The sequence below is a fragment of the Coffea arabica genome, chromosome 11c (assembly GCF_036785885.1).
Source record: "Coffea arabica cultivar ET-39 chromosome 11c, Coffea Arabica ET-39 HiFi, whole genome shotgun sequence".
NCBI lineage: Eukaryota > Viridiplantae > Streptophyta > Magnoliopsida > Gentianales > Rubiaceae > Coffea > Coffea arabica.
This window is the reverse complement of record NC_092330.1, coordinates 34,781,301-34,804,949: the sequence shown is the minus strand read 5'-3', so window position 1 is coordinate 34,804,949 and position 23,649 is coordinate 34,781,301. Positions and strand designations below refer to the sequence as shown.

The 23,649-nt window shown below is 38.2% G+C and overlaps 3 protein-coding genes, 1 long non-coding RNA gene and 1 other non-coding gene across 8 annotated transcripts; all 5 read left to right on the top strand.

Annotated features, from left to right (window-relative positions):
* The first annotated feature begins 592 nt into the window (after positions 1-592).
* On the top strand, positions 593-699 carry LOC113717449 (small nucleolar RNA R71). Its single transcript, XR_003454379.1, has one exon. It is a non-coding gene; the product is annotated as a small nucleolar RNA R71 (small nucleolar RNA).
* A 5,736-nt stretch (positions 700-6,435) lies between these two features.
* LOC113716455 (uncharacterized) lies at positions 6,436-10,456 on the top strand. 4 transcript variants are annotated; one of them, XM_027240789.2, is made up of 8 exons: positions 6,436-6,725; positions 6,873-6,950; positions 8,728-8,764; positions 8,915-8,971; positions 9,652-9,699; positions 9,868-9,897; positions 9,993-10,103; positions 10,202-10,456. In XM_027240789.2, exons 1-8 carry the CDS (start codon positions 6,562-6,564, stop codon positions 10,211-10,213), a joined length of 537 nt encoding a protein of 178 aa, XP_027096590.1. In that variant the 5' UTR covers positions 6,436-6,561; the 3' UTR covers positions 10,214-10,456. The 4 variants fall into 4 exon arrangements, 1 of the variants encoding a protein (XP_027096590.1); XR_011822867.1 differs by lacking the exons at positions 8,728-8,764; positions 10,202-10,456 and adding an exon at positions 9,177-9,245 and having other exon boundaries at positions 6,583-6,744; positions 9,993-10,096; XR_011822865.1 differs by lacking the exon at positions 10,202-10,456 and having other exon boundaries at positions 6,583-6,744; positions 8,915-9,245; positions 9,993-10,096.
* Positions 10,457-14,356: 3,900 nt separating this feature from the next.
* On the top strand, positions 14,357-20,327 carry LOC140016562 (uncharacterized). The gene is made up of 6 exons (XM_072070110.1): positions 14,357-14,699; positions 14,869-18,601; positions 18,781-19,488; positions 19,632-19,776; positions 19,860-20,133; positions 20,227-20,327. The coding sequence occupies exons 1-6, from the start codon at positions 14,357-14,359 to the stop codon at positions 20,325-20,327; spliced, it is 5,304 nt and encodes a 1,767-aa protein (XP_071926211.1).
* A 133-nt stretch (positions 20,328-20,460) lies between these two features.
* LOC140016769 (uncharacterized) lies at positions 20,461-20,973 on the top strand. Its single transcript, XR_011822974.1, has 3 exons — positions 20,461-20,579; positions 20,678-20,756; positions 20,857-20,973. It is a non-coding gene; the product is annotated as an uncharacterized lncRNA (long non-coding RNA).
* A 96-nt stretch (positions 20,974-21,069) lies between these two features.
* LOC140016637 (uncharacterized) lies at positions 21,070-22,349 on the top strand. Its single transcript, XM_072070199.1, has 5 exons — positions 21,070-21,217; positions 21,306-21,426; positions 21,516-21,729; positions 21,824-21,919; positions 22,002-22,349. The coding sequence occupies exons 1-5, from the start codon at positions 21,123-21,125 to the stop codon at positions 22,127-22,129; spliced, it is 654 nt and encodes a 217-aa protein (XP_071926300.1). The 5' UTR covers positions 21,070-21,122; the 3' UTR covers positions 22,130-22,349.
* The last annotated feature ends 1,300 nt before the right edge of the window (positions 22,350-23,649 follow it).

Here is a 23,649-nt window from a genome sequence, read left to right as displayed (position 1 = left end):
TTGCAGTTGCCATGTGACTTATTTGAGTCTCCAGATTTTTTATACCCGATCTAGCTTCCAACAGGCTCGATCTAGTTTTCTTTTGAAATTGAGCAGTACTTGCGGCCGGGTTCTTGATAATATCTTGTAAAAAGTCTATTGAATCTGCAGACGAAGGCTGAGGTTTTGCTTGCCTTGGTTGCTGAAGAGTACGGGTCATACTACTTACGGGGTGCGGGCACACCTTCAGCCATGTTTACTTGTCCAGCTCCATCTTCTTGCAAAATGGGACATGTGTCTGTGGAGTGGTCCATGTTTGTACAAATTCCATAGACCTTCGCTCGCTGCGCATTCCCCATGGCTAGTTGCCGAACAAAAGACGTCAACTCCGATAGTTGCTGCTAAATGGATGATGTTTCTACCTCGTTGACCCTGCGGGTAGGATTACTCTTGCGGAAGCCAAATTGCTGAGAATTCTCTGCCATTGCTTCAATAATCTCTCATGTTTCTCTCAGTGTCTTATTCGTCAGTGCTCCTCTACTCGCAACCTCGATAATACTTCTGTCAGATGAGTGCAACCTCGTAGAAGTACTAGATCAATAGTTGTTCGCTAATTTGATATTGAGGGCATCTAGTGCACAACTTATTGAACCTTTTCCAATAATCATATAAAGACTCCACGGGGTACTGTTTGATGCTACATATTTCTTTCCTCAGACTTGCAACCCGGGAAGCAGGAAAGGATTTTTCTAAAAATTTCTTTTCAACTGTGCCCATATTGTGATACTGCCTACGGGTAAATAGTATAGCCAATCTTTTGTTGCATCCTTGATAAAGAAAGTGAATGCTCTACGTTTAATCTGCTCTTTAGTCATTCCAGGAGACTTCAAGATAGAATATACCATTTCAAACTCCTGAATGTGTTTATGGAGTTTCTCACCAGAGAGGCCATGGAACGAGGGTAAGAGGTGAATTAGTCCTAATTTTAGATCGAAGGAAGTAAACTCAGCCAGAGTTGAGAATGTAATGCACAAAGGCTGGTGGATCAACTCCGGGGCAGTCAGCTCCCTTAGTGTTTGGTTGTTGGCCATGCTAATTTCGTCTTCTTTGGAATCGTATGCAGTAGATGACTATCCCTCTTTGCGTCTCTTGATCTCTTGTCTTTGCCTATGTGCTGCCTTCTCAACTTCAGGGTCATATATCAATTTACCTGTGCAAGAAGAATGAGGCATAAACTAACAAAAATATCATAAATAAAATGAACTAAAAAAGAAACAAATAATTCAAGTACCAGTCCCCGGCAACGGCGCCAAAAATTAACAAGTATCGAACCTATGCAATAATAATAAAAACCTAACTACCACCAAAAGTAATCAATAATCAATTCCAGATATTGGAGCAAGGATTCTGGATATGTAATGAGTTACTTGATTCACCCTGACTCCGAAAAATTTGTTTAATCCGATAAACCAGAATTGACTAACTGACGAAATTACTAACTGGTAGACAGTGGTTAGCAGGGTCATCTCCTAAGGGACTGGAAAAAAATTCATTTCTTTTTAAGTCAAGACAAACGGGAGAGGGGGTTTGAAAATTAAATGCTAATGAATTGCTAACTAAATAAATTAACTGTGAAAAATAATTAATTGAGAGAAATAATTAGAAAACTCTAACCAAGAATACACTTCAGAGTTAGTTCATGCAACTGATCATCGATTCACAAATAAATTCAATATTCATTAATAAGTAAGTTTTTAACTGTCGATACGATTTGACAGTCAATCACTCCTTATCGTTTCAATAGTCAAGGTACGACCATTGATTATTTCTCTAATTTAGAAATAATCATAGGTACGACCATAGAATTTAATTTTTCAATTGCATTAGAAACTAGAGAAACCCTACTCTACTCAATAAACATGCTGCGAGGATTTATTTAAATTAGATTGTACGTTTCTCTGACACAAACCCAATTATATCAGTTGCTACCGAGATGAAAGTAATCGAACAATTACGGATTCAACTACCCCCAATTAGCGAATAAACTACGTAAATAATTAAATATTGAGCAACTATTCAATCATACACAATGGCTATAGTCATTAGAAACAGAAAACATACAAATATCAATGAATGAAGGAAGCAATTAAAATAATTTAAATCTCACAGTTATTGTTGAACCAAATTTTCAGTTGTCTCATTGACTAGAAGTATGAAATTAGTTCTCCAAAATTGGAAAACAGGCCATGCGAAAAAGAACTGGGAAAAGTTGTCAATTCTTGTCTCACAAAAATTCGATCAACAGAGGAAAAGTAAAAGACCAAAATTACCTTCTCTCCTTTTCGTTTCTAGCCTCTAAAAACGATGATGGAATGTCTGCCCACTGTTTCCTACTTTTACTCCTAATTGATTAGTATCCTAATATCAATCAACTTCTAAAAAGAAAGCCCTATTACAAGTCAACTTCCTCAGCTTTCCTTCTTCGTGGGAGTGACCTACTAGCTTCCTAATTTGTAGTCAACTACTTGATGCATTTTTGGAAACCTCTCACGTGCAATAAATTTCGAGAATCCGGACTTGAAGGCTGGAATTAGGCGTACCCGTGCCTAACTGTCAGAAAGTCTTCTGGAATTGATTTTCAGCACCTTTTCTTCACCAATTTCTACAATTAACATCAAACACAAAATCTAAATAGAATCTATCAAATAGTGCAATATTTAGTCCAAACAACTATGGAATATTAGTGAAATAACCCACTAAAATGCACCCTATCAATATGACAACAACATCACCAACGTCAATTATGCAAAATTGTTTCAAATTCATCTACCAAAATTTACAATTATTAAAAAAGTGGGTTTGGAAGGGTATTATCAAGCGAAAAGGAAATCCAAAATCTAAACTAGTTGATGGGTAGAATTTGACACGAGTATCATGTAGCTAAAATTTCATCTCAATCGAGTTTTAAATCACCATTCAATCAAGATTTTGAATTTTTCTCTCTAATTTCTTTTCTCCTGAGTCACTTTTTTCTCTCTCTTCATTTCTCGGTAAGAAAGAAAGGTGGTGACTAGAACAATTGTTGTGCGGATTGCTATTTCTTTTCTCTTGTGCGGATCCAAGTACCATTCACATCAATGTTATTAAATTCGGACCGGATAGAGATTCGACTAAAATACCGAGTCAGGGGTCAATTGGTCGGATTAATTAGACCGTTCTATAAAACTCGTTGATATCGGAATGATATCATAATTATTTTATATTTTTATAAGTTTCAAAAATATTGAAATTAAGTTCTTGGTTATATTTGGCCAACCTTAGAAAATATAAATTTTCTATATGCACCAAATAATTATATATAAAAATGTAAATTCATAACTAAAGTATATCCATTCTCTAAAACTACTTGAAAAATTAAATTAAAACAATTTAATGCAAGTTAGAATCACTGATCCTAAATTGATAAGATCATAGGAATGAAAATATCTTGATTTAGAGATCATTCAAGAAAACGCGTGATCTTGATATTTGCATTAAGTAAGTGGGTTTACTCATTCCTATTAATAAATGAAAGTGTTACAATTATCTTCGAAAAAAAGAAGAAAGAAAAGTTTGAGAACCGTGTCAACCAGTTGAATCGGGTCATTGATTTAGCCGATTTTTTTTTTATAGTTTTGACTATTTTTTAACCAAAGAGGCTCTGTGCTACAAACCAGTTTGGAAAGAAGGCTGGTTCACAGTCGAATTAGTTGGTTCGGTCCCGGTCTAACAACACTGAGTCAAATTGACTAGTCACATGCCATAATCTCAAGTCAAGAATTGACTTGGAAACCTAATGATTTTAAATTGTGGTTTGGCCCACCAAATGGGTTGGACCACAAACCCAACATTGTCCAATTTGGTGTCTTTCTCAACTCCCTATCTTTCTTGTGGGGATCATATGGAGGAACTCATCAGAAGGATGTCTAATGTTAAAAGATTGAGTTGTGTTTTTACAAAATTAGGGGATTATTCACATAATAGTTTTGAATTTCTGAGATCGGAAGATTTAACTTGGAGTCACTTAAAATACTATATTGTGGTATGGCACTTAATGCTGGTGAATTTAGATTTCCTTCAAGTCTTAAAAGGCTATCATTGTCACATCTCTCTTTGTAGTGGGATCATATTCCGACAATTGGCAGATTGGAAAATCTTGAGGTTCTCAAATTAGTTTCAATAGTTTTTGAGGATACTACATGGGAAATGAGTGATGACGAGTTCCCAGAACTCAAATTCTTGAAATTAGACAATCTAAACATTGTCGAATGGATTGCCAGACAAGATCACATGCCTAAGCTTCAATAGTTGGTGTTACAAAAATGTGAGAAGCTCAATGATGCTCCCATTGATTTTGTGAAAATATCTACCTTGCAGACAATTGAAGCGCAGCACTAGGGTGACTCAGTTGAAAAATCAATTATGAAAATTAAGGAGAAGGAGAAACTTTGATTTGGAAATGATGATCTAAAGATCCTTATCATTCACCAGATTGGAAATTCCATTTTCTTGCTGATTTTTGCACTCGTACTTCTTAGAAAGGAATTATAGAATTTCACTTGATATATTTAGTCCCATTTACTGAAAGCTTTTCATGATCATCAGAAACTTTTTGCGCCTGCCTGCTAGTTAGAATTATGATATTTTAGTATTGAAATAGCCAACACGAGCTCTAAATTGTTGCTCTCCCACAATTTTCACAATCATACTATTTTTTTTCCAATCTAGAATTGCCATTGTCCTACCACTTGTCTGCAACAATATCTGCTTGTGTAGTGTTTCCACTTAGTCATGTTGATTGCTAGGTTGAGTAAATGGTGAATTTACAAATAGATCCTACGACTTTCGTTGCCATAGAAGAACTGAAGGCATCATTGTTTTGTTGTGGTGTGAGAGGAAACGACTAGTATGTACTATGCATAGTAGTTGAATGTTGAAGTGATTTGCTAGGCCTTGAAGAAGTTTGCTTCTCTAGAAGCTATGAACCTTTCATTGACAAAATTTGGTGCCTGGAAAAATTTCACCTATGCCAAGTCACAGTTGTTAGGTCTGACCCAAGAAATTGACAAAAGAGTTTTTGACAATCCCAAAAGACAAATAACAAAATATAAATAAATATAATAGGAATACAGGAATTTACATGGTTCGATCGAACTGACTTACGTCCACAGGCGGAGGAGAAGCAAAATTTTACTATGAAGAAAAGAGTATAAAATGCCTTAAAAAGTATTTTTAAACTTAAACACCTAATACTTAAATATAAGAGAGTCCAAAATATTTTACTTAACAAAAGATTTAATGATCCAAAAACCCAAATAACCCACTAGAACTCTCTTCATTTGGTGCACTTAATCCCATTACAAGCCCATTCTATTTATAGCCAATTAAGAGAAAAGACTCCCTTACAAAAAATGATATGAGACAATGCCACACATAACAAATCTTCTCCTTGACGTATCTCTAACATTGACAGTAGTAAATCTGCTCTATCCTTTTCACATAAGTCCCAATGGGTTGAAATCACCAATAATGAACACCAAACAAATCCACATACTGCTTGAACTTGTGAACTGGAAGAGGTTTCGTGAACATGTCAGCAAAATTTTTCTTAATATTAATTTTCTGAGCAAGAGCTTTTTCTCAACAATAGTATCTCGAATGAAGTAAAATTTAACATTAACATGATTCATCTTTTCATGATACATCTAGTTTTTAGTTAAGTGAATGACACTTTTACTATCATAGTAAATTGCAATAATACCTTGATATTGACAGGTTGTCGAAGCCTGTACAATAATAAAAACCTGCTCAAACTAAAAGTAATTTCTGTAGATAGCGGTGAGCAGGGTCGAATCCACAGGGACTGGGAGTAATTGTTACTTTTCAAATTCACAGTGACAAGGGGGTGTTTTTATCTCAGGGGTGATAATTTAAACAATTCAACTAAAAGTAAAATAATAAAAATAAAATAGCCAACTAGAAATTAAATAACAATTTATTAAAATCAAATGAACAACAATTAAGAATCTAGCCAAGGAATAACTTCAACATTGGTGCACCTAATTGATCATCGAAACAAAGGCGATCCCAATTATCTATCAATAAATAGGTTATCAACATAAGTAGAAAACGTCCCAACAGAATTCAGCCGAAACTTTCGTCGTCCTCTCACGTGCCCGGCGTGTGGATTAGAACCATTCATTCCTTCGCGCCATGCGCGCTGGCTTCCCACCTGGCCTCGCTGCCAGAATCCCATGTGCTTCTGCTGCATTCTCCTTTCCCGCTGCCTTGTCTCTCAGCTGTCCTCTCTCTTTCTTCTGACATTTTTTTCCGCCTTTTCTCTTTCTCTTCTTTTTTTTTTCCTCCTGCCTTGTCTCTCAGCTGCTCTCTCTCTTTCTTCTGACATTTTTGTTGCCTTTTCTCTTTCTCTTCTTTTTTTCCCCCCTGCCTTGCCTCTCAACTGCTCTCTCTCTTTCTTCTGTCATTTTTTCCACCTTTTCCCTTTCTCTTCTTTTTTCTTTTTCTTTTTTTCCCCCCACAACAATGTTGCTCTGGTACAGAGCTTTGTTGCGGTGTGGTATTCTGTTGTCTTCTTACCGCCCAATGAGCTACCGCCTTCGCTACTGGCTGCATCGATCTGGATCTTCTGCCGTCCGAACGCTTTTCGTCCTCCTTCGTCGCGAGCTTTCACCTTCTTCTCCTTTCCAGTGAGCTCCGATCTTCTCTGTAAGCTTCCTGTTTTCCTCCCCCCCCTCTCTGGCGCTCGTATTTTTTTTCGCCCCTTGTCTAATGTCGTGCAGTTTTTTTTTTTTTTTTTTTTTGTTTCTCATCCACGATTCTCTTCTCACTGACAGAGAGGTCCCGTCTTCGTTGTTGGTTGCTGGTTTAGGATCTTATGCCGTTCGCCTGAGTTCTCTTCCTCCTCTTTCGCCGTAAGCCTTCTTCTCCTTCCTCTCCAGTGGAATTGCTTTTTTTGCTACGAGCTTCTTCTGTTCCCTTTTTCCCTTTGCCTTGAATTCATTTGTGTTGTGCTTTGTCTTAGTGAATTGTTCATTTTTTATAGTTCTTAGTGAACTGTTCATTTGTGCTATGTGGGGGAACCTTGTCTTTCTCTTGTGTTCTTGCGCTGTGTTAGGTTCTCTGTGCTTGCTGGCTCAGTACGGCTAGCAAAGGCCTTTTCTATGTCTCTGTCTCCCTTGTTCTCATATGCTGTTTGTTCCTTGTTTTTTTCTTATCTAGGAAAAATGGTCCTCGTCGTGTCTGCCTGGATGTGTTGAAACCGTTATCTAAGAAAAACCGTTATCTAAGAAAAATGGTCCTCGTCGTGTCTGCCTTGATGTGTTGAAACCGTTATCTGAGAAAAAAACTCAGTGTCTTCTGCCTAAAAAAACCTCCTAAAAAAAAAAACTTCCTCTGTCTGCCTTTCTTGTTCACGTCCGCTATTTTAGGCCCTGCAAGATGCTTGTGTTTTTTGCCTTTTGTTAGTTACCAGTTTCTTAATCTTCACATAAAAAACTGTGGCCCAACAATCATGCTTATCTTTCCACCTTCTTCATAAGAAGTTCCAATACCGATTATTATTTATAGTCGCCTGTGCATAATCTTTTTCTTCTATTACATTACACGTAATAGAGCTCAATTTGTTAATATACATAGCCATGATTAAGTGGTGCACATGATAGCTGACAGTGTCCATTTTGCTTTTCGTTTTCAAAGGAGACTCCAGTTTATAAAAGGCCAAAAAAAAAAAATGAAAGAAGTTAGGGCTTTGCTAATCAAACCTTAGACCTCACAGCCACTTGATTAGCGTTTTCACTAATTAACTTACATTTTTTATGTTCCAGTTTAGGCCTTGAACACGTATTAGAGGATTTGGTAATGGTTGTTACTTAGAGAAATAAATGATAATTATTTGTGATGCTACGGTCCATACGCTATTGAATCTTGCCATTTTTTGCCCCAGGTCCTAAATGTTTGGTCCACAATTAGACTAGGCTGGAACTTGATAAGCTTTTAAACTTGTCATTGTGCATATTTTGCTTTTGCCTTTATAGGAACATTTTCTATGTAATTGTGAATCACATTCCCAGGGAGAAAATGTTCTGTATGTTTTCGCTTGTATGTTTTCTTGGTTTTCCCCCCTCCATTGCTTCGGTGGAAAAAATAATTTAAGTTCCTTCAGTCCACAATGCTACTAAATTAGGAAATTAGTCAAATCTCGTTTGTTATATAGTCACAAGTGAGGAAATTAATTTGAGGTTAATCTCTGCAATAAATCAAACAGGGTCAAAGTTAAACCACCTCAAATTGTCCATCATCGGTACAGCTTTTGAGGAATGTTTGCTTGGCTAAATAATATATTGTTGTTGGGAATTGGCCAGAACTGTCAAATGAATCTCTTTTTAACATTTTCTTCTAAAAATTTTCTTGATGAAAGCTAAAAAGTTTGTCAGTTCAAAACTAACTGATCTTTCAGCAAAGTTGTTGTTGTTTTAATATGCATGATTAGGATTGATCATTACATATTGGCAAAAGTAACTTATTTGATGTAGTACTGATAGGTATACGGTCATGTTGACATCTTGCATAGCACGTATTCAGGTTGAGTCACTAGGTCAAATGAATGTTTAAGTTTCACAGTTTGAGGTACCTCCTCTTAAATGCTCTGACCCAAGGCCTAATCATGATATTTTATCTGTTTACCCGTAGCGGTCGTGGATATCTTGTTCCAGACGATGTCTACAAGGTAATAGTTTGCAGATGACCTTTTTCTTGTATTCCCTTCTAGAGAAAGCATTGCATTTAGTTTCAGCTGGTCAATACATGTTTCTACTACTCCTTTTCTTCCGCCAGCCATCAATTTGAAAAGTACGCTATCCATGATCAATGTTTTCAGGGGTTGGTGAAGATTGGAATTCCACTTGACTCTCCTACATTCTACACTGTCTGCGAGGTATGACAATACTGTTATCTTGTTAAGTGCCTAGATTTTATCAAAGTTAGGATTTTGAACATGTTACAGAAGTTGGAGGCAGATTCACCAATAGGTAAGGCATTAATATTTATAGTACTGTTTACTATGATTGTTAGGTGTAAGTTTCACAATACAATTGGATAAATGTTTGAGTTCTGATGATATTCTTTTATTTACTTGTGAGGTGATGTGAACTGCACCCTCCCCTCCCAACAAAAAAGGCTAATTAGGATGGAGATTGAGCAAACTTCGTGTATGTTACCTTCTATTTTATATACAATCTCCAGTTTCTCTTAGAATAGTGAGGATTTACATGCATATAGCAAACCTGTTACCTTTGAAGTACTCTGATGTTCAACTGAGTTGTGTTTTTAAATGATCTGAACAGTGTGTGTTTCAATGATTTGACACTCAACCGATTTGTGTCTTAATGATCTCACACTTTGCCACTCAACTGATTTGACCTGTTATCTAAATCTTCAGTTTCTGAACACTTATCATGATTTGTGTTTTACTGATCTGAGGGTTCGGAGCCAACTTGCAGTTGATGTGCTCTGACTAATTTTTACCTGGAGTTTCCTTGTGCTTTATGTGCTCTGACTAATTTTTACCTAGAGTTTACTTCCGCTTGTTGACACATGGAAATGTTCATGTTGTAGGCTGAAAAAGCTGCTTTTGATGAGGCAGAAAATAAGAGAGAGGAGGAGGTACTTTTCATTAATTCTCCTCTGTTGCATAATGTCTTGAGTACATTTGAATTCCATTTCTGTGTAGTTTGGACTTTGGACTTCCTTTATACTGCATTATTTGAATAGTGATCATTTGATTGTGAAGAGACAACTTATATCTCAAACTCCTGTCTGGTTTTGTTTCAGGAAGCAAAGGATGACCCAGTTGATTCTGATGTAAGTTCCTGACTAAAATGTTGTTCTCAAAAGATACTCTTTTTGCTCCAGATTTTATTTGTGATATGTTCTTATTGCATGCACTTTCTTATTAGGCTGAGGAAGGCGATGATGATGATGCTGCTGATGAAGCAGATAGTGATGATGCAGACCCCAAATCAGAAACAAAGGAAGATGTTACTGCCGCAGCTGAGGAAAATGTTAAAGTTAAGGCTTGTCTGATCTTTCAGTGTTGAGTTCACTATGATGACTTGTTATCAGAAATTTGAATTGTTTTAACGCTCTTACTTCCACCCTTTTGCAGAACGAGCTGTAGGAAAATACGTACGAGTGCAGTTGTTGGCCGAACATGGTGCTGCGAAGAAGAGCTTTATTGGCAACTGAGCTTTGGACATTTTCATTTTCCTTTTAGCTTTTAACTGTATAATTGCTGTTTAGGGGAAAAAAAGGATATGGAGGCTGCATGAACTTGGTGTTGCGATACTTCTTTATTCTCATCTGGCTCAGCCATTAGAACCAAAAGAGAAACATGCCTGTTTTAGTTTTAGATTTATGAACAGTTGGACTTGGAACATTAGCATTGTTAAGATTGATTTATTTCGTAGCTTTCAGCATTAGTCTGACATGGATGCTCTTTCATGTTTTGGAATTAAAGCCCCATCCCGTCAATTTGTTAACTAAGCTGTAAAACTAAAACCCCTTCCACAACCGTTGGCCAGCTTTGACCCTTTGAGAAAGTGTAAATTATTTCCCCCGTTCTGATTATTCCTTTTCTTAACATTAGTCCTTAAAATTTTTTTATTAATAAACGTATGATAAGTTGGTACCATAGTAACACAGGAATAGCCTTTTATACAGTGACTATGTTACATTGAAAAATATAAATTTAAGCTTAAAACTTACAAGCCAATAACTAGCATTCAAATACTTTTAATAATAGGCCTAAATAAAATACAAAAAATGTTAGGACTTAAGAAAACACTGCAATTCTATACCACCTATTAATGACACTCAAAATCAAAATGGAAGCTAACAAAAACGTATGATAAAAAAAGATAAATATTTGATGAAATGACAATATTAAAATGAATTTATAATTTTTTTAAAGTCTGTTATTGTTTACCTCTCACTACTAAATAAGAATAATGCATTACAAAATTAATAGTTTAGATGTAATAGACATAGAAAAAAAATTTGAAAGAAAAATCAAAATTCTTAATTTGGAAAATTATTAAAGAGTCGTGCCTTGAAAACAAACTATAGAAATTTAAATGTTGGTCTGCTAATTATAATCATAAACAAGAGGAACTTGTGGGGTACTTTTTCTTTCCTTACTCTGTATTATATACTACATTGGCTCCATTGTTTCGTCAGAAACGATTTTCTAAAAAATATAAATTGCCAATTGCCATTCACCAAATGCATTGTGAGAAACATTCAAGAAATATCAACAAAACTTCAGACTTGTAGAATACATATACTTAAGAATATACTTTTCTACATAAATTATTATTTTGATTAGTTCAAGACTGGGCATTCACAGACTGCTTAGTCATGTGCCATCTCACCCCACTTCTTCATCAAATAGCAAATTTCTTTCATGCTAGACTAAACGACTAAAAAAACGCCAGTTTTTCCTAATTTTCCCAGCGGTTCTCTTAACGCCAGTTTTTCCTAATTTTACCGGCGGTTCCAGACAGCACTCTTAGAAGAGATTTCTTTACAAATTGCACTTAGCTACTGGTTCACATCTCTCTCTTTTTTTATTCTACTCAATTTGCGTGCTTTCTGTTGCATTCTCAGCTAGATTCTTTTGAACACACTACTAAACAGCCTTTCTAAAAAAAAACGAAATGGTAGCCTTTAATGCCCATTCCTACGTTCCCTAAATCAGCACACAAAAAAGGCCCCCACTAGGATAAAAGGAGGAGAATTATTTGGCCACCTATATTGGAACAAAATGAAGAAGCACAGATACTTGTTATTTTTATCCTTCACTGAACTAAACCAGACGCATTAGTTGCCTTTAATGTCCATTTTACGTTCCCTATAGCAGCACAAAAAAAATGCCCCTACTAGGATAAACAGAGCAGAATTATTTGGCCACCTATATCGGAAAAATTGAAGAAGCACAGAAACTTGTCATTTTTATCCTTCGTGGGCTAAACCCTTGTGCTAGAAACAACCCACACGCGCTGGGAGTGGGTGTGTGTTACATCCCGTTGACTCTGTGCATCTGCTTTGGATCCTATTTCAGTCTTGTCTCCACCACAAAACACCCCTGCCTCGTTCTTTTCTCCTCTTTTTTCCTGATACATCGTTCGGTGCTTGCTTCTTTATCTGCTTTGTAGAGAGGTTTCAGCTACATATTTTTTTGCACATTAAATGCGGTTCAAAAAAACTTTCTATTTTCACCTAGCTGCAGGGCCGCCCGCTTGCCGCAGCACAAAAGAGCTTCCACCCTTTCAAGCTTTGTAGAGGGGTTTCATCTGCATATTTTTTTGCACATTAAATGCGATTCAAAAAAACTTTCCATTTTCACATAACTGCAGGGCCGCCCGCTTGCCGCAGCACAAAAGAGCTTCCATCCTTGCAAGCTTTGCTACCGATGATGCCTATTTCTGTGCCTGCCTGCAGTCTGCTTTCATGTTATGGCAGGTGCGTTTGTATTGTTAAGTTTGCCTCTATCCTTTTTCCTCCCTCTTATTACATTCGGCACTGGCTTTCTTACTATTGTTTCTCCTATCCTTTCCGTCTGCTCTTTCTGCGAGGATGAGAAACTCTTCCAAATATCTCTGACCAGGTTAAGAACTTCACTCACCTCTTGTGGGGAGAACGGGAAGCTCAAAAAAATTGGTAATGCCATTTTATCCCAAATTTAGTTCGTGTTCTTATGTTTCGTTCTTAGTTTTTTTCCCCATTTTAAAAACCTTTGGTTAGGGAGGGATGAACCTCAAGAAGGGGGGCGGAGATTGGAAACTTTTAACCCAGACTTTGTAATTCCTTATGCAGTCATAGGAGTTGATTCCGTGTTTTTATGCTTTCAATGTTCTTATTTATTTCCTGCCTCGTGATTGTAAAGTCATATAGGAGTCCATGATGCAGATTTTTTGACAAAAAATGTCCAGAATTTGATGCGTGTAGGGCACAAAAATAGTCCCTTTTTTCAAATGAAACGTGTAGGCCGCAATTTGATGCGGAACTTTTTTTTTTTCCCTTAGTTCTATTGCTTACCTGCTTCTGAAAGAGGTTTAAACAAATTTATTGGGTATGGAGGTAGTTAAACTCCACGCCTTTTCTATGAATCAACCTAGCACATGTTGAGATTCATACCTTAGCTTATCAGTGGAAGAACCCCTTGATTTCATAATATGACAACAGTTTCAGCCCACTTTCACTTTTAAATATCACAATAGTTAAATCATAGTCACTGTGAGTACAGGTTAAGAACTTAAAAAAAAAAAGACCCTGTGTTTTTCAAAATCATGCACAGAGTGACCCCTTAATATTTTTATTTTAAGAAATTAGGGGTTTTTTCCTTATGGACTAAACTAAAATACTTGAGACATTAAATGAAAGGGTGTTCACGATAGAAATAGTACCAGGGAACATTGAGAAGCTTTCTCTACTTCTGTCTTCACAATTGTATTTACTCTTTGAATTCTTTTATTTATCATTGATTGTCTTCAACTAATTCCATTCTAGGTCTAGGGTCTTGTGAATATACTTTCTGCAATACATACTATCATTTGTGCTAACTTCTTCTTTTTCAGTAAACTAGCCTTTTCTTTTTTAAGTTTATTGTTCACACGGGAGGCCTGGCTCTTTTTTCCTTTTTTCCCCCTCCTCAGCTACCGACTCAAAGGAGCCTCTGTGGGTGTTCCTCTGCATTTTACTGCTGTTCGTCTTCCTACTTTACTGATCTATCAGGTTTTACGTTTGCCTCTGTTGTCTTTTATGTACATACACTTTGTTATTTGTTCTTTCTACCATTCCCATTCTTGCCATGCAGTCCTCCTTGGTATTTATTTGTTTCTGGTAGCTTCCTTTCTTGTTTGAAGTATATTTTTGTTTTTTATGCTTCTTCCAGATGGCTGTGCTTTTGATCTTTTTCCTATTATCAATACAATGATAGTGTGTAGCTTGCTACTAGATTGCTGTGACCGTATGTAGCATGTTACTAGATTGCTTCTTACTTTTAGCTCTCTTGTCCAGCTATGCCCCCCCTCCCTTTCAGCTCGTTGCCTACTTTTTCCTCTTGCTTTGAATAGGCTGATTGCCATTTGGTTTTTTCCCCTTCATGTTGCTTACGTTTTTAGCCCCTTTGACAGTGTGTTAAGAGTTAAGTTGCTGTAAAACATTTTGTAGCAACCTGTTTCTTCCTTCTGAATTCCTGCTCTAGCTATCTTTTTTCATATTTCTCTTGTTTGCAATTGATGCCCTATTAAGGCCTACATTTATGGATCGTAATGCGACCCGCCGCAAGCGTTATGCTGAAATGCCACAGCATTTGAGAGACGACATGCTACGCCGTAGGAGAGAAAAGTATGCTGAACAGAGAGCACAATCATCTCCTGTTCATGTTCCTTCGCCGATAGTACGTCAGCTGAGAAAATCTGAACAAAACAGGAGGGGGTATCTTTCTAGATCTAGAATTGACGCTAGTGGTGCGGCCTTATCCCGTCCGGTCAATCAACCACTCGCTTCTGCTGCTATCCAACCCTCTACTAACATATCTGATCTATCTCAAAGGCCTATTTCTTCTGTTCCTTCGCCTCAGCCTTCGCTCCTACCTCCTGGAGGTATACTTTTGCCTCACTAGCTATTCTCTCCTCCTCCTGGCCAAACCACTTGGACTAATTTTTTTCCCTTTCTCGTTGTTCCTTTTCCTGCTTGTCTGGCCTTTTCTCCAAACCACACCTTGTTTCACTCATTCACGGGTTTTTATCAACTTCTTATTATTTTTGTCAGTTTCTGGTTCTTTTGTTTCTCACAAATGCCCTTTCTGCTTAGCAGCTGCTCGGCCTGGTTCTTCACCAGCCAGTCCTGTTCAACAAGGACGGCCTGCCAGGGGATCAAAGCCTAGCATCGCGAAATGGTCCCGTTTAGAAAAAATTCCAACTAAGCCTCTAACTCTTCCTAATGTACCACATTGTCAGCATTGTGGTGCAAAGAAGTTCTATCTTGAACCTCCAGGTTTTTGTTGCTCAAACGGGGGGGTTTCGCTTGTGCAGCACGCGCTTCCTTATGATCTCGTTCGCCTTTTCACTGGGACAGACGAGGAAAGTACAGAATTCCAGAGAAATATTCGCACAATTAACAACAATCTTGCTTTTACTACCTTTGCTGCAAAATACGATAGAAACCTCACAAAAAATAGCCATGGGATCTACACGTTTCGCGTTCAAGGTCAGGTCTATCACTTACTTAGCAGCCTTTCGCCTTCAGCCTCTCCTCCTACTGGTATTCAGTTGTTGTTTTATGACTATGATGAAGAGCTCTCGCTGAGGCTTCGTGACTCGCCCCGTTTACGTGGGAGCACTCTTGAATTTCTAATGCATGTGCTTAAGAGGAATCCTTATACCAGGTTCTTTAGGAGTCTCCGTGATGTTCCCCAACTTGAGAAACATAGAATCATACTCAATTCTGATCCGGGTTTGGACCAGCGAGTATATAACCTTCCAGCTACTTCTCAGGTAGCTGCGATTTGGACCGAGTCCGATGACCAGGATCTCGAAAAAAATGTCCACATTCAGGTGTACAGCCATTCGAGCTCCAGTCATAGGATACAACATTATTATGCTTGTTACGACCCCTTACAGTATCCGCTCTTGTTCCCTCGCGGGGAATCTGGGTGGCATCATGGTATTCCAAAGAAACCTGCTCCTCCTAAGAGAAAACGAAAACCTGATGCAGAAGATATGCTGGATTTTTCTCATATAGAAGGACCTTCTGATTTGATTGCTCTTGAAAATACAGGTATTTTCAAGTGCTTAAACAACTATAGCATTGTTTCTACTCCCTGCCCATTGGTCCTTCTATTAAACCAGTTTCTACCACCTTTAATTTTCCCTGCAGTGGCCGAAGAAGGGAAGGCAAAACGAGACACTGTTTCAGCTAGAGAATATTATTGTTACAAGTTCCAAATAAGAGAAGATGATAGGTCTATGCTCTTACACGCTAGAAGATTGTTACAACAGTTCTCAGTTGATGTTTATGTTAAGATTGAAACGTCTAGGCTGAATTTTCATAGAAACAAACAAAGGGAAGTTAGATCTGAAATACTTAAGGGAGTCATTGATGGTATGTCTACCGGCTGCAGTACTGGGAATGACGTTGGTCGTCGGATATATCTTCCAGCTTCTTTCATTGGTGGTCCAAGAGATATGAGGCGTAGATATCTGGATGCTATGGCTTTGGTCCAAAAGTTTGGTAAACCGGACCTCTTCTTGACTATGACCTGTAACACCATGTGGAAAGAAATACAAGATAACTTGAAATACGAAGAAAAGGCTCAGGATAGGCCAGATTTGGTTGCTAGAGTTTTTCGGGCAAAATTTGAGGTTCTTAGATCAGAAATTATTAAGAAGAAACTCTTTGGCGAAGTTGCAGCCTTTGTTTATGTAATTGAGCACCAAAAAAGAGGCCTTCCTCATGCACACATGCTGGTGATTTTGAAACCAGATGCTAAACCACTTAATCCAGATGCCTATGACAGGATAGTTTCTGCCGAGCTGCCTGACCCAACAGAACAGAGCTACTTGTACTCCCTTGTTATAAAACACATGATGCATGGCCCTTGTGGGTCACTAAACAAAGAAAATGTCTGCATGCGCAATGGAATGTGCAAGAATCATTATCCAAAGGACTATCTTGAACAGACTACTCATTCTGAAGATAGCTACCCTCATTATAGACGAAGGCGGAATAACCGATTTGTTAGGGTGAGGAATCATTGTCTAGACAATAGATGGGTTGTCCCCTACACTCCATACCTTCTTGCTCTTATAGATTGTCACTTAAATGTCGAAATTTGCTCCACCATTAAGCTGGTCAAATACTTGTACAAATATGTATACAAGGGGCACGACCGAGTCAGTTTCCATATTCATTCTGAAGATGCTCCGGAAGATATAGATGAGATCCACGAATTCCAATCTGCTCGATGGGTTGCAGCTGCTGAAGCGATGTGGCGCATTTATCGATTTCCGATTTCAGAAATGTCGCCTTCTGTTTACACGCTTCAGCTCCATCTTCCTGGCGAACAAATGGTTTCTTTCCATAGGAATTCGAACCTATCAGATCTCATCAACAGTACAGATTTCTCTAAAACAATGCTGACTGAGTTTTTTTCCATGAATAGACGGAGTAAACAGACACGCATGCTTAAATGTCTGTATCGGGATTTTCCCCAGTACTTTGTTTGGCATTCCGATAAGAAAAAATGGACTCGCAGAAAACGCAGAAAGGTCATCGGAAGAGTGGTTGCAGTTAATCCCAGTGAAGGTGAACGATACTTTCTAAGGTTGCTCTTATCTCATATTCGTGCACCAAAGTCATTTAACCACCTTCTTACTGTCAATGGCCAAGTTTCGTCTTCCTATCGAGAAGCTGCCTTTCGAATGGGTTTGCTTCAGTCAGATGCCTATATAGAAGACACTCTTGCCGAAGCCAGTGCTTTTCACATGCCTTGGTCACTTAGAGCCTTGTTTTCAATGTTACTTGTTTTCTGTACTCCTTCCAATCCTATTAGTTTATGGGAAAAATATGAGAGGGACTTGTCAAGTGATTTCGAAAGAAATGGCATTGCAAATGGCCATGATCCTTCTTACATTAGGAGATGTGTGCTACAGGACATAAATAGATCGTTGGAGCAGATGGGTAGACGCATTGGTGATTACCATCTGGTCCCTGACGATGATCTGTTTACTGACCATGAACGTTTTGCCAAGGAAATTGAAAGTGAACGGAATATTCCCTTTGCGGATAATGATCTGCTAACGGTTTATCAATTGAACGTTGGTCAGCAAGCTGCATATAATGCTATTATGTCGGACATCTATTCACCTGATAGCAAAAGCTTCTTTGTCGATGGTCCTGGAGGAACGGGTAAAACCTTTTTGTATCGTGCCCTGCTTACTACGTTGCGGACACAAGGCCATATAGCATTGGCGGTTGCCTCATCCGGGGTAGCAGCGTCTATTCTTCCTGGAGGGAGAACCGCTCACTCGCGGTTTAAGATTCCTCTTGATGCATCAAGCACTAAGACTTGCCAGATCAGTAAGCAGAACTCGACTGCTAAACTGATTGTCATGGCCAAGTTAATCCTGTGGGACGAAGCTTCAATGGCGAAGCGAGATACCATTGAAGCATTTGACCTACTCCTTAAGGATATCATGGACAGTGACAAGCCGTTTGGTGGTAAAGTCGTCGTTTTTGGCGGCGACTTTCGTCAAACACTCCCTGTCATTCAAAATGCAACGCGAGATATTCAGGTTCAAGCCAGCTTTGTCAACTCTACTTTGTGGGGGAGCTTACAAAAAATTACTCTAACAGAAAATATGCGAGCTTTTCTGGATAAACCTTTTTCGGAATTCCTTCTTAGAGTAGGCGAAGGAACTGAACCTGAGGACGAAGATGGCCGAATATCTCTAGCCAATGACATATTAGTACCATATGATAGCAAGGATGCTTCTCTTGACAGGTTGCTTTCTAATTCACGCATTTTATATATATTGCCGTACGTTTCTGCATTATAATACTTCCGTTGGTATTGATGTGCGCTTGCCTACGGAAGTACTGTTCTGCTATTTATTATAGCATCGTTATAGGCTATCCTACCGCAAATTGTATTTGTCTTGACTAGCTCCTATGCTCGCTCAGGTTAATAGGATCAGTGTTTTCAGACCTGCGGCTTTACTCTTTGGACCCCTATCTAATGATAAATAGGTGTATCCTATCCGCAATGAATAGTGCAGTTGATGATGTAAATCAAATGATAATTAATCGGTTCCCAGGTCAGCCTTATACTTATACAAGCACTGATAGAACACTTAATGAGCGAGATCAAGGAGATTACGAAGATTTTCTTAACTCTCTGAATCCAAAAGGCCTCCCTCCTCATAAATTAATCCTAAAGGACAACTGTCCAGTCATTTTGCTGCGCAATCTGAACCCAGCTGAAGGTCTCTGCAATGGCACTCGCCTTATCTGCAGAGAGCTCGGGAAAAATACAATCTGTGTTGAGATTGCCGTTGGACAGCATCGAGGCAAAAAGGTTTTGCTTCCAAGAATTCCACTTCAGTCAGCCGATAGTGAGAAGAATGGTATTCCTTTCAAGAGAACTCAATTCCCAATTAAGCTTTGTTTTGCAATGACTATTAACAAGTCCCAAGGTCAGACACTAGATTATGTGGGAATTTATTTACGTGAACCGGTCTTTTCCCATGGACAACTGTACGTTGCTCTTTCTCGTGCAAAAACATCTACATCGGTCAAGGTTCTCATTGTACCAGGGACTTATAGTGATTCTGTGACTTGTTGTAAAACAAGAAATGTTGTTTATCGTGAGGTTTTGCAGCTGTCTAAACCGTCATTTTTTTGACTTGGTTAGCTCTTCTTGATTCTCTCTCTATTCATCTGCATTTTTCCTTTTAATCTGATGCATTTTGAACAGTTAACGGAATACTTATAGCGTATTTATCCATTATACATAATTAGCTTGTTCCCTCCAGGATGTCTGAGTTGTTGCAAATTGCTGATGTCAAGCCAAAAATGCTAAATTGGACTGCAAAGGTTTTTGTCAAAGAAAAGATGCATCCTGGTTCGGGCAAAACTAGCCCGACAAGATATCAAAAATTTGTGCTATCTGATTCAGAGGTTTTTCCCTCAACCTCCTTGCTTTTGTCGCCTTTACCAGATGTCTAACCTAGACTAACCCATTTCATGTAAATTGTTAACAGGGTTCTAGGGTCCAGGGTATCCTTTTTAACAATGCTATTGAGAAGATGGGTCCGAAGCTGCAGTTGTATAAGAAATATCGTATCACCAATGCTGAGGTGAGAGAGATTGACAAGAAATATCAGTTTGATGGAATAACCATCCAGTGGGTTATAAGCACTCGAACTGTTGTTGAAGAAGATACTGATGAAGATGGTTCCGTCTTACCCTTCCACTTTGATTACACACCTTTTAAGGATTTCCCGCTCTTTGTAGATTCAAAGAGTAAAACTGTTGGTAATCCCACAATAGCTTCCGTGCCTGTTGCATTTTTTTATATTATCAGATGCGGCTTTCAGACACCTAACTATTTAAAATTTTTGCCATCAGATGTCCTCGGAGTTGTCATTGATGTGCAGTCCGCTGTTCCAATCAAACTTCAGTCGCAAGATTCATATGTTCAGCGGTTTGTAATCATTAACGAGGAGTGAGTTTCTAAAGACCTTTTCCTCTGTACTTGGTAGCTTTTTTTCAGAGATGCATCTAAGAATACAAGTGCATGTGTTATGATTTATTAGAACTTTTTCCTTTTTTTTTTTTTTTTTTTTTGCAAAGTAGGCTGCAGCCAGTTATGTTGTCTCTCTGGAACAACTTTGTTGAAACTGAGGGCAAGATTCTTATACAGCAGTTAAAGAATCGCCCAGTTCTTATTTGCCGCAGGCTCAAAGTTGTCTCTTATAATGGTATCATTAATTATTCTGCTTGTCAATTTATATACGTTTTAGCCTATTTCAGTGGTTGTTTCGTTTATTAAAATATTTTACATCCCTCTTTCTCGTAGGACTTGCGCTCTCCACAAGAAACGATTCAGCTCTTCTAATTGATCCGCCTGTCGGAGATGCAAGGCAGCTGAAGATTTGGTAGTTAGAATCATTTCCTTTTTACCTCTTTGCTTTTGTGAACTTATCCATTATATATTGTATCTAATCGCTATTGACCTGGTTTTATTTTCAATGGAAGGGCAATGAGGAATGAGAACCAGTTTGCTACTGTCCTTCAGGAAAAACCATATAATATGCATAGTCCGAGTATGTTTCACCAGTCCAAACAAAGAATTTCCACTATCCAGGGTGTTCTGGCAAACCAAAAGGTCATTACATTGATATACTTGTTTTTTTTTAAACCAGCAAAAGCATAATGTGAATCAATTTCTGTTTTGATGTTCACAGCTTTCTTGGGTGAAGGCTCGCTTCTCCTTCCAAAACATATTCCAAAAATATTGGTATATGTCTTGTACTAAATGTCATCGTCAGACGTCGGCCAATTACGGCCACACTTATACCTGCAATCATTGTAATGAAAAACAGTCTGCAGCGCCGAGGTAAGCTATATCTTCCTGTTTACTAAACATGAACCTTTGTTGTGGAAGTAGTTTCTCATTTGTTTCACGCTTTTATCTTTCAAACCAGATGCCGCTTTGATGTTGACCTCACTGATGATACCGGCATCATGACAGCCTCTGTGTTTGGGGAATTAGCTGAGCAATTACTTGAAAGTACTGCAGTTGAAGCAATGGATTTTTTTAACAAGGTTTATGCTAACCTATAAAGAGAAAGTTTATATTGTCAGCCATTTGTTACCCCTTCTTATTTAGCCATTCTTTCGTGATTAATACTCAGAATGAAGAACTCCCCCTGGAATTGCTTCATGCCAAGTTAAAGTCCAAGACATTCATTGCTCAGGTTAAGCCTGGAAACACCAAAGATGACGGGACTTATCAACGCTATACGATTGTTTATTACTTTGAGGACACTTCAGACTGTGAGCTTACTGAGGAACAATCCTTGTGCAGTTCTCAGGTGCCCAGTCAGCTCTCTGCAGCTGATTCTCCAGGTTGCTACCAATTTGTTATCTGTATAATATTTTTTCATGCTCAGGAACAATTCCCTTTTTATTAAATGCTTTTCGCTTTTTTTTGGTTATACAGACAAACCTTGTTCTTTTCCCGTGGGCCAACTCTACCTTGACAGGAAGCAGAGCATTTCTGAAGTTGATTGTCAATCTTCTGCAGTTAACTCTGCAGGTTGTTCCTATCCCTTCCATGAATACTTATTTTTCGTTTTTTCTTGAGCCTTTAAACGATTAAAAAAACCCTTCCTTTGCAGATAAGCCTTGTGGTTCCTCTAAGACTCGCATTTGCCTTGCAAACAAATTTGAACTCAGCGACGAAGCCGAACGTGCTGAATCTGCCCATTGTGCTTTCACAAGCAGCAAAAAACCAAGGAATGCTTGATCTAATTGTACTTATCAGAAAGTTTACTGTCATAACATTTCCTGCTATGTAAACCTAGCTGGCTCTATATTCTTATGGATGCTTTCCCTCTTTGTCAGTTTCCAGACGTTCATTTGCACCATACTGCTTTTGTCCAGCGGTCTTTTGTCGTATTATTATGTACCATGTAGACTTATGCTATTGCTATGAGATGTCTTGTGGCTAAGCTCTTCTATTTGGCAATGATCAACATGATGAAGAAATATGACCATCAGAGAAAGTGAGCTTCTTGTTTCTGGCAATTTCAATTTCCAAGCCATGTAAATAAACAATAGTTTCCCAAAACAACATTTTTGTTGTTTTCCAGTTTAATATTATTATTTTCTTGGGTTAAAGAGATTGACCTTCGGAAAACCAAACAATCAATCTCTGAAAAAATTCCAGTTTATTCATTTGCCATATATTATCACACTTATATTCCTCATTTGATCATTTAGCTGAAGGTAATACTTTCTAATACCCATTTGCACGTGGCTTCGTATCTCTGTAGCCAGAAATACATAGTTTCTGTAGCTAGGCAATAAAGGCTCTTTAAAGCAATGCCCAACCACTATTTAGCTGAAGGTAATACTTTCTAATACCCATTTGCACATGGCTTCGTATCTCTGTAGCCAGAAATACAGGGTTTCTTTAGCTAGGCAATAAAGGCTCTTTAAAGCAATGCCCAACCACTATTTGCTAGGCAATGAAGTCTCTTCATTAATAATAAACCCTCACCTTTTCTTCATTTATCATCCTGAACACGTATAAAATGCCCACTTTTGCTTCTGTCTTTTGATACATGACATTCCACACAATTTTTTCTTTCCCTTCCACTTTTTTCCAATGGCCAGACCCAAAAACCCTTTCAAAAGGTGGAGAGCAATGGATCTCAATAACAAAGTTCGTTTCTACCTTTGCACCTTCGATGGCTTTCAGGTTCACGCCGCAATGGATCTCAATAACAAAGTTCGTTTCTACCTTTCCTTATGTATAATTTGCTACTCGTCCTTCTATGCTATGATCGTACTACTTTTGTTAGCTTCGTTTTCCTCTTTTTTTCTTGATCTACCTCGTCATACTAAGCTGGGCATTCACAGATTCATCCCTACCGCGCAACGCGCGGTTATTGCCTCCTAGTAACTATCAAACAAGTGATGGCAGTCAACCCCTCCTCACTGTGTCGGTGACTAAGGTACGCCTGTTAATCACTACTCTAATTGGGAAATAATCCTAGGTACGCCCATAAGATTTAATTCCCCAATTGCCTTACGTATTATAGAAGTCCTATTCTAATCAAATAACGCACTACCAGGGTTATTTCATATTAGCCCGCGTATCCCCCTGACACAAATCTAATCGTGCCAGTTGTCACTATTTCAAGTCAATTAAACAATTACGGATTTAAATGCCCCAATTGACAATAGATTATCAAATCAACTAATTATCCGGATCCAAAACAATCAATCAAATGAACAATCATAAGCATAGCAATCAAGGAA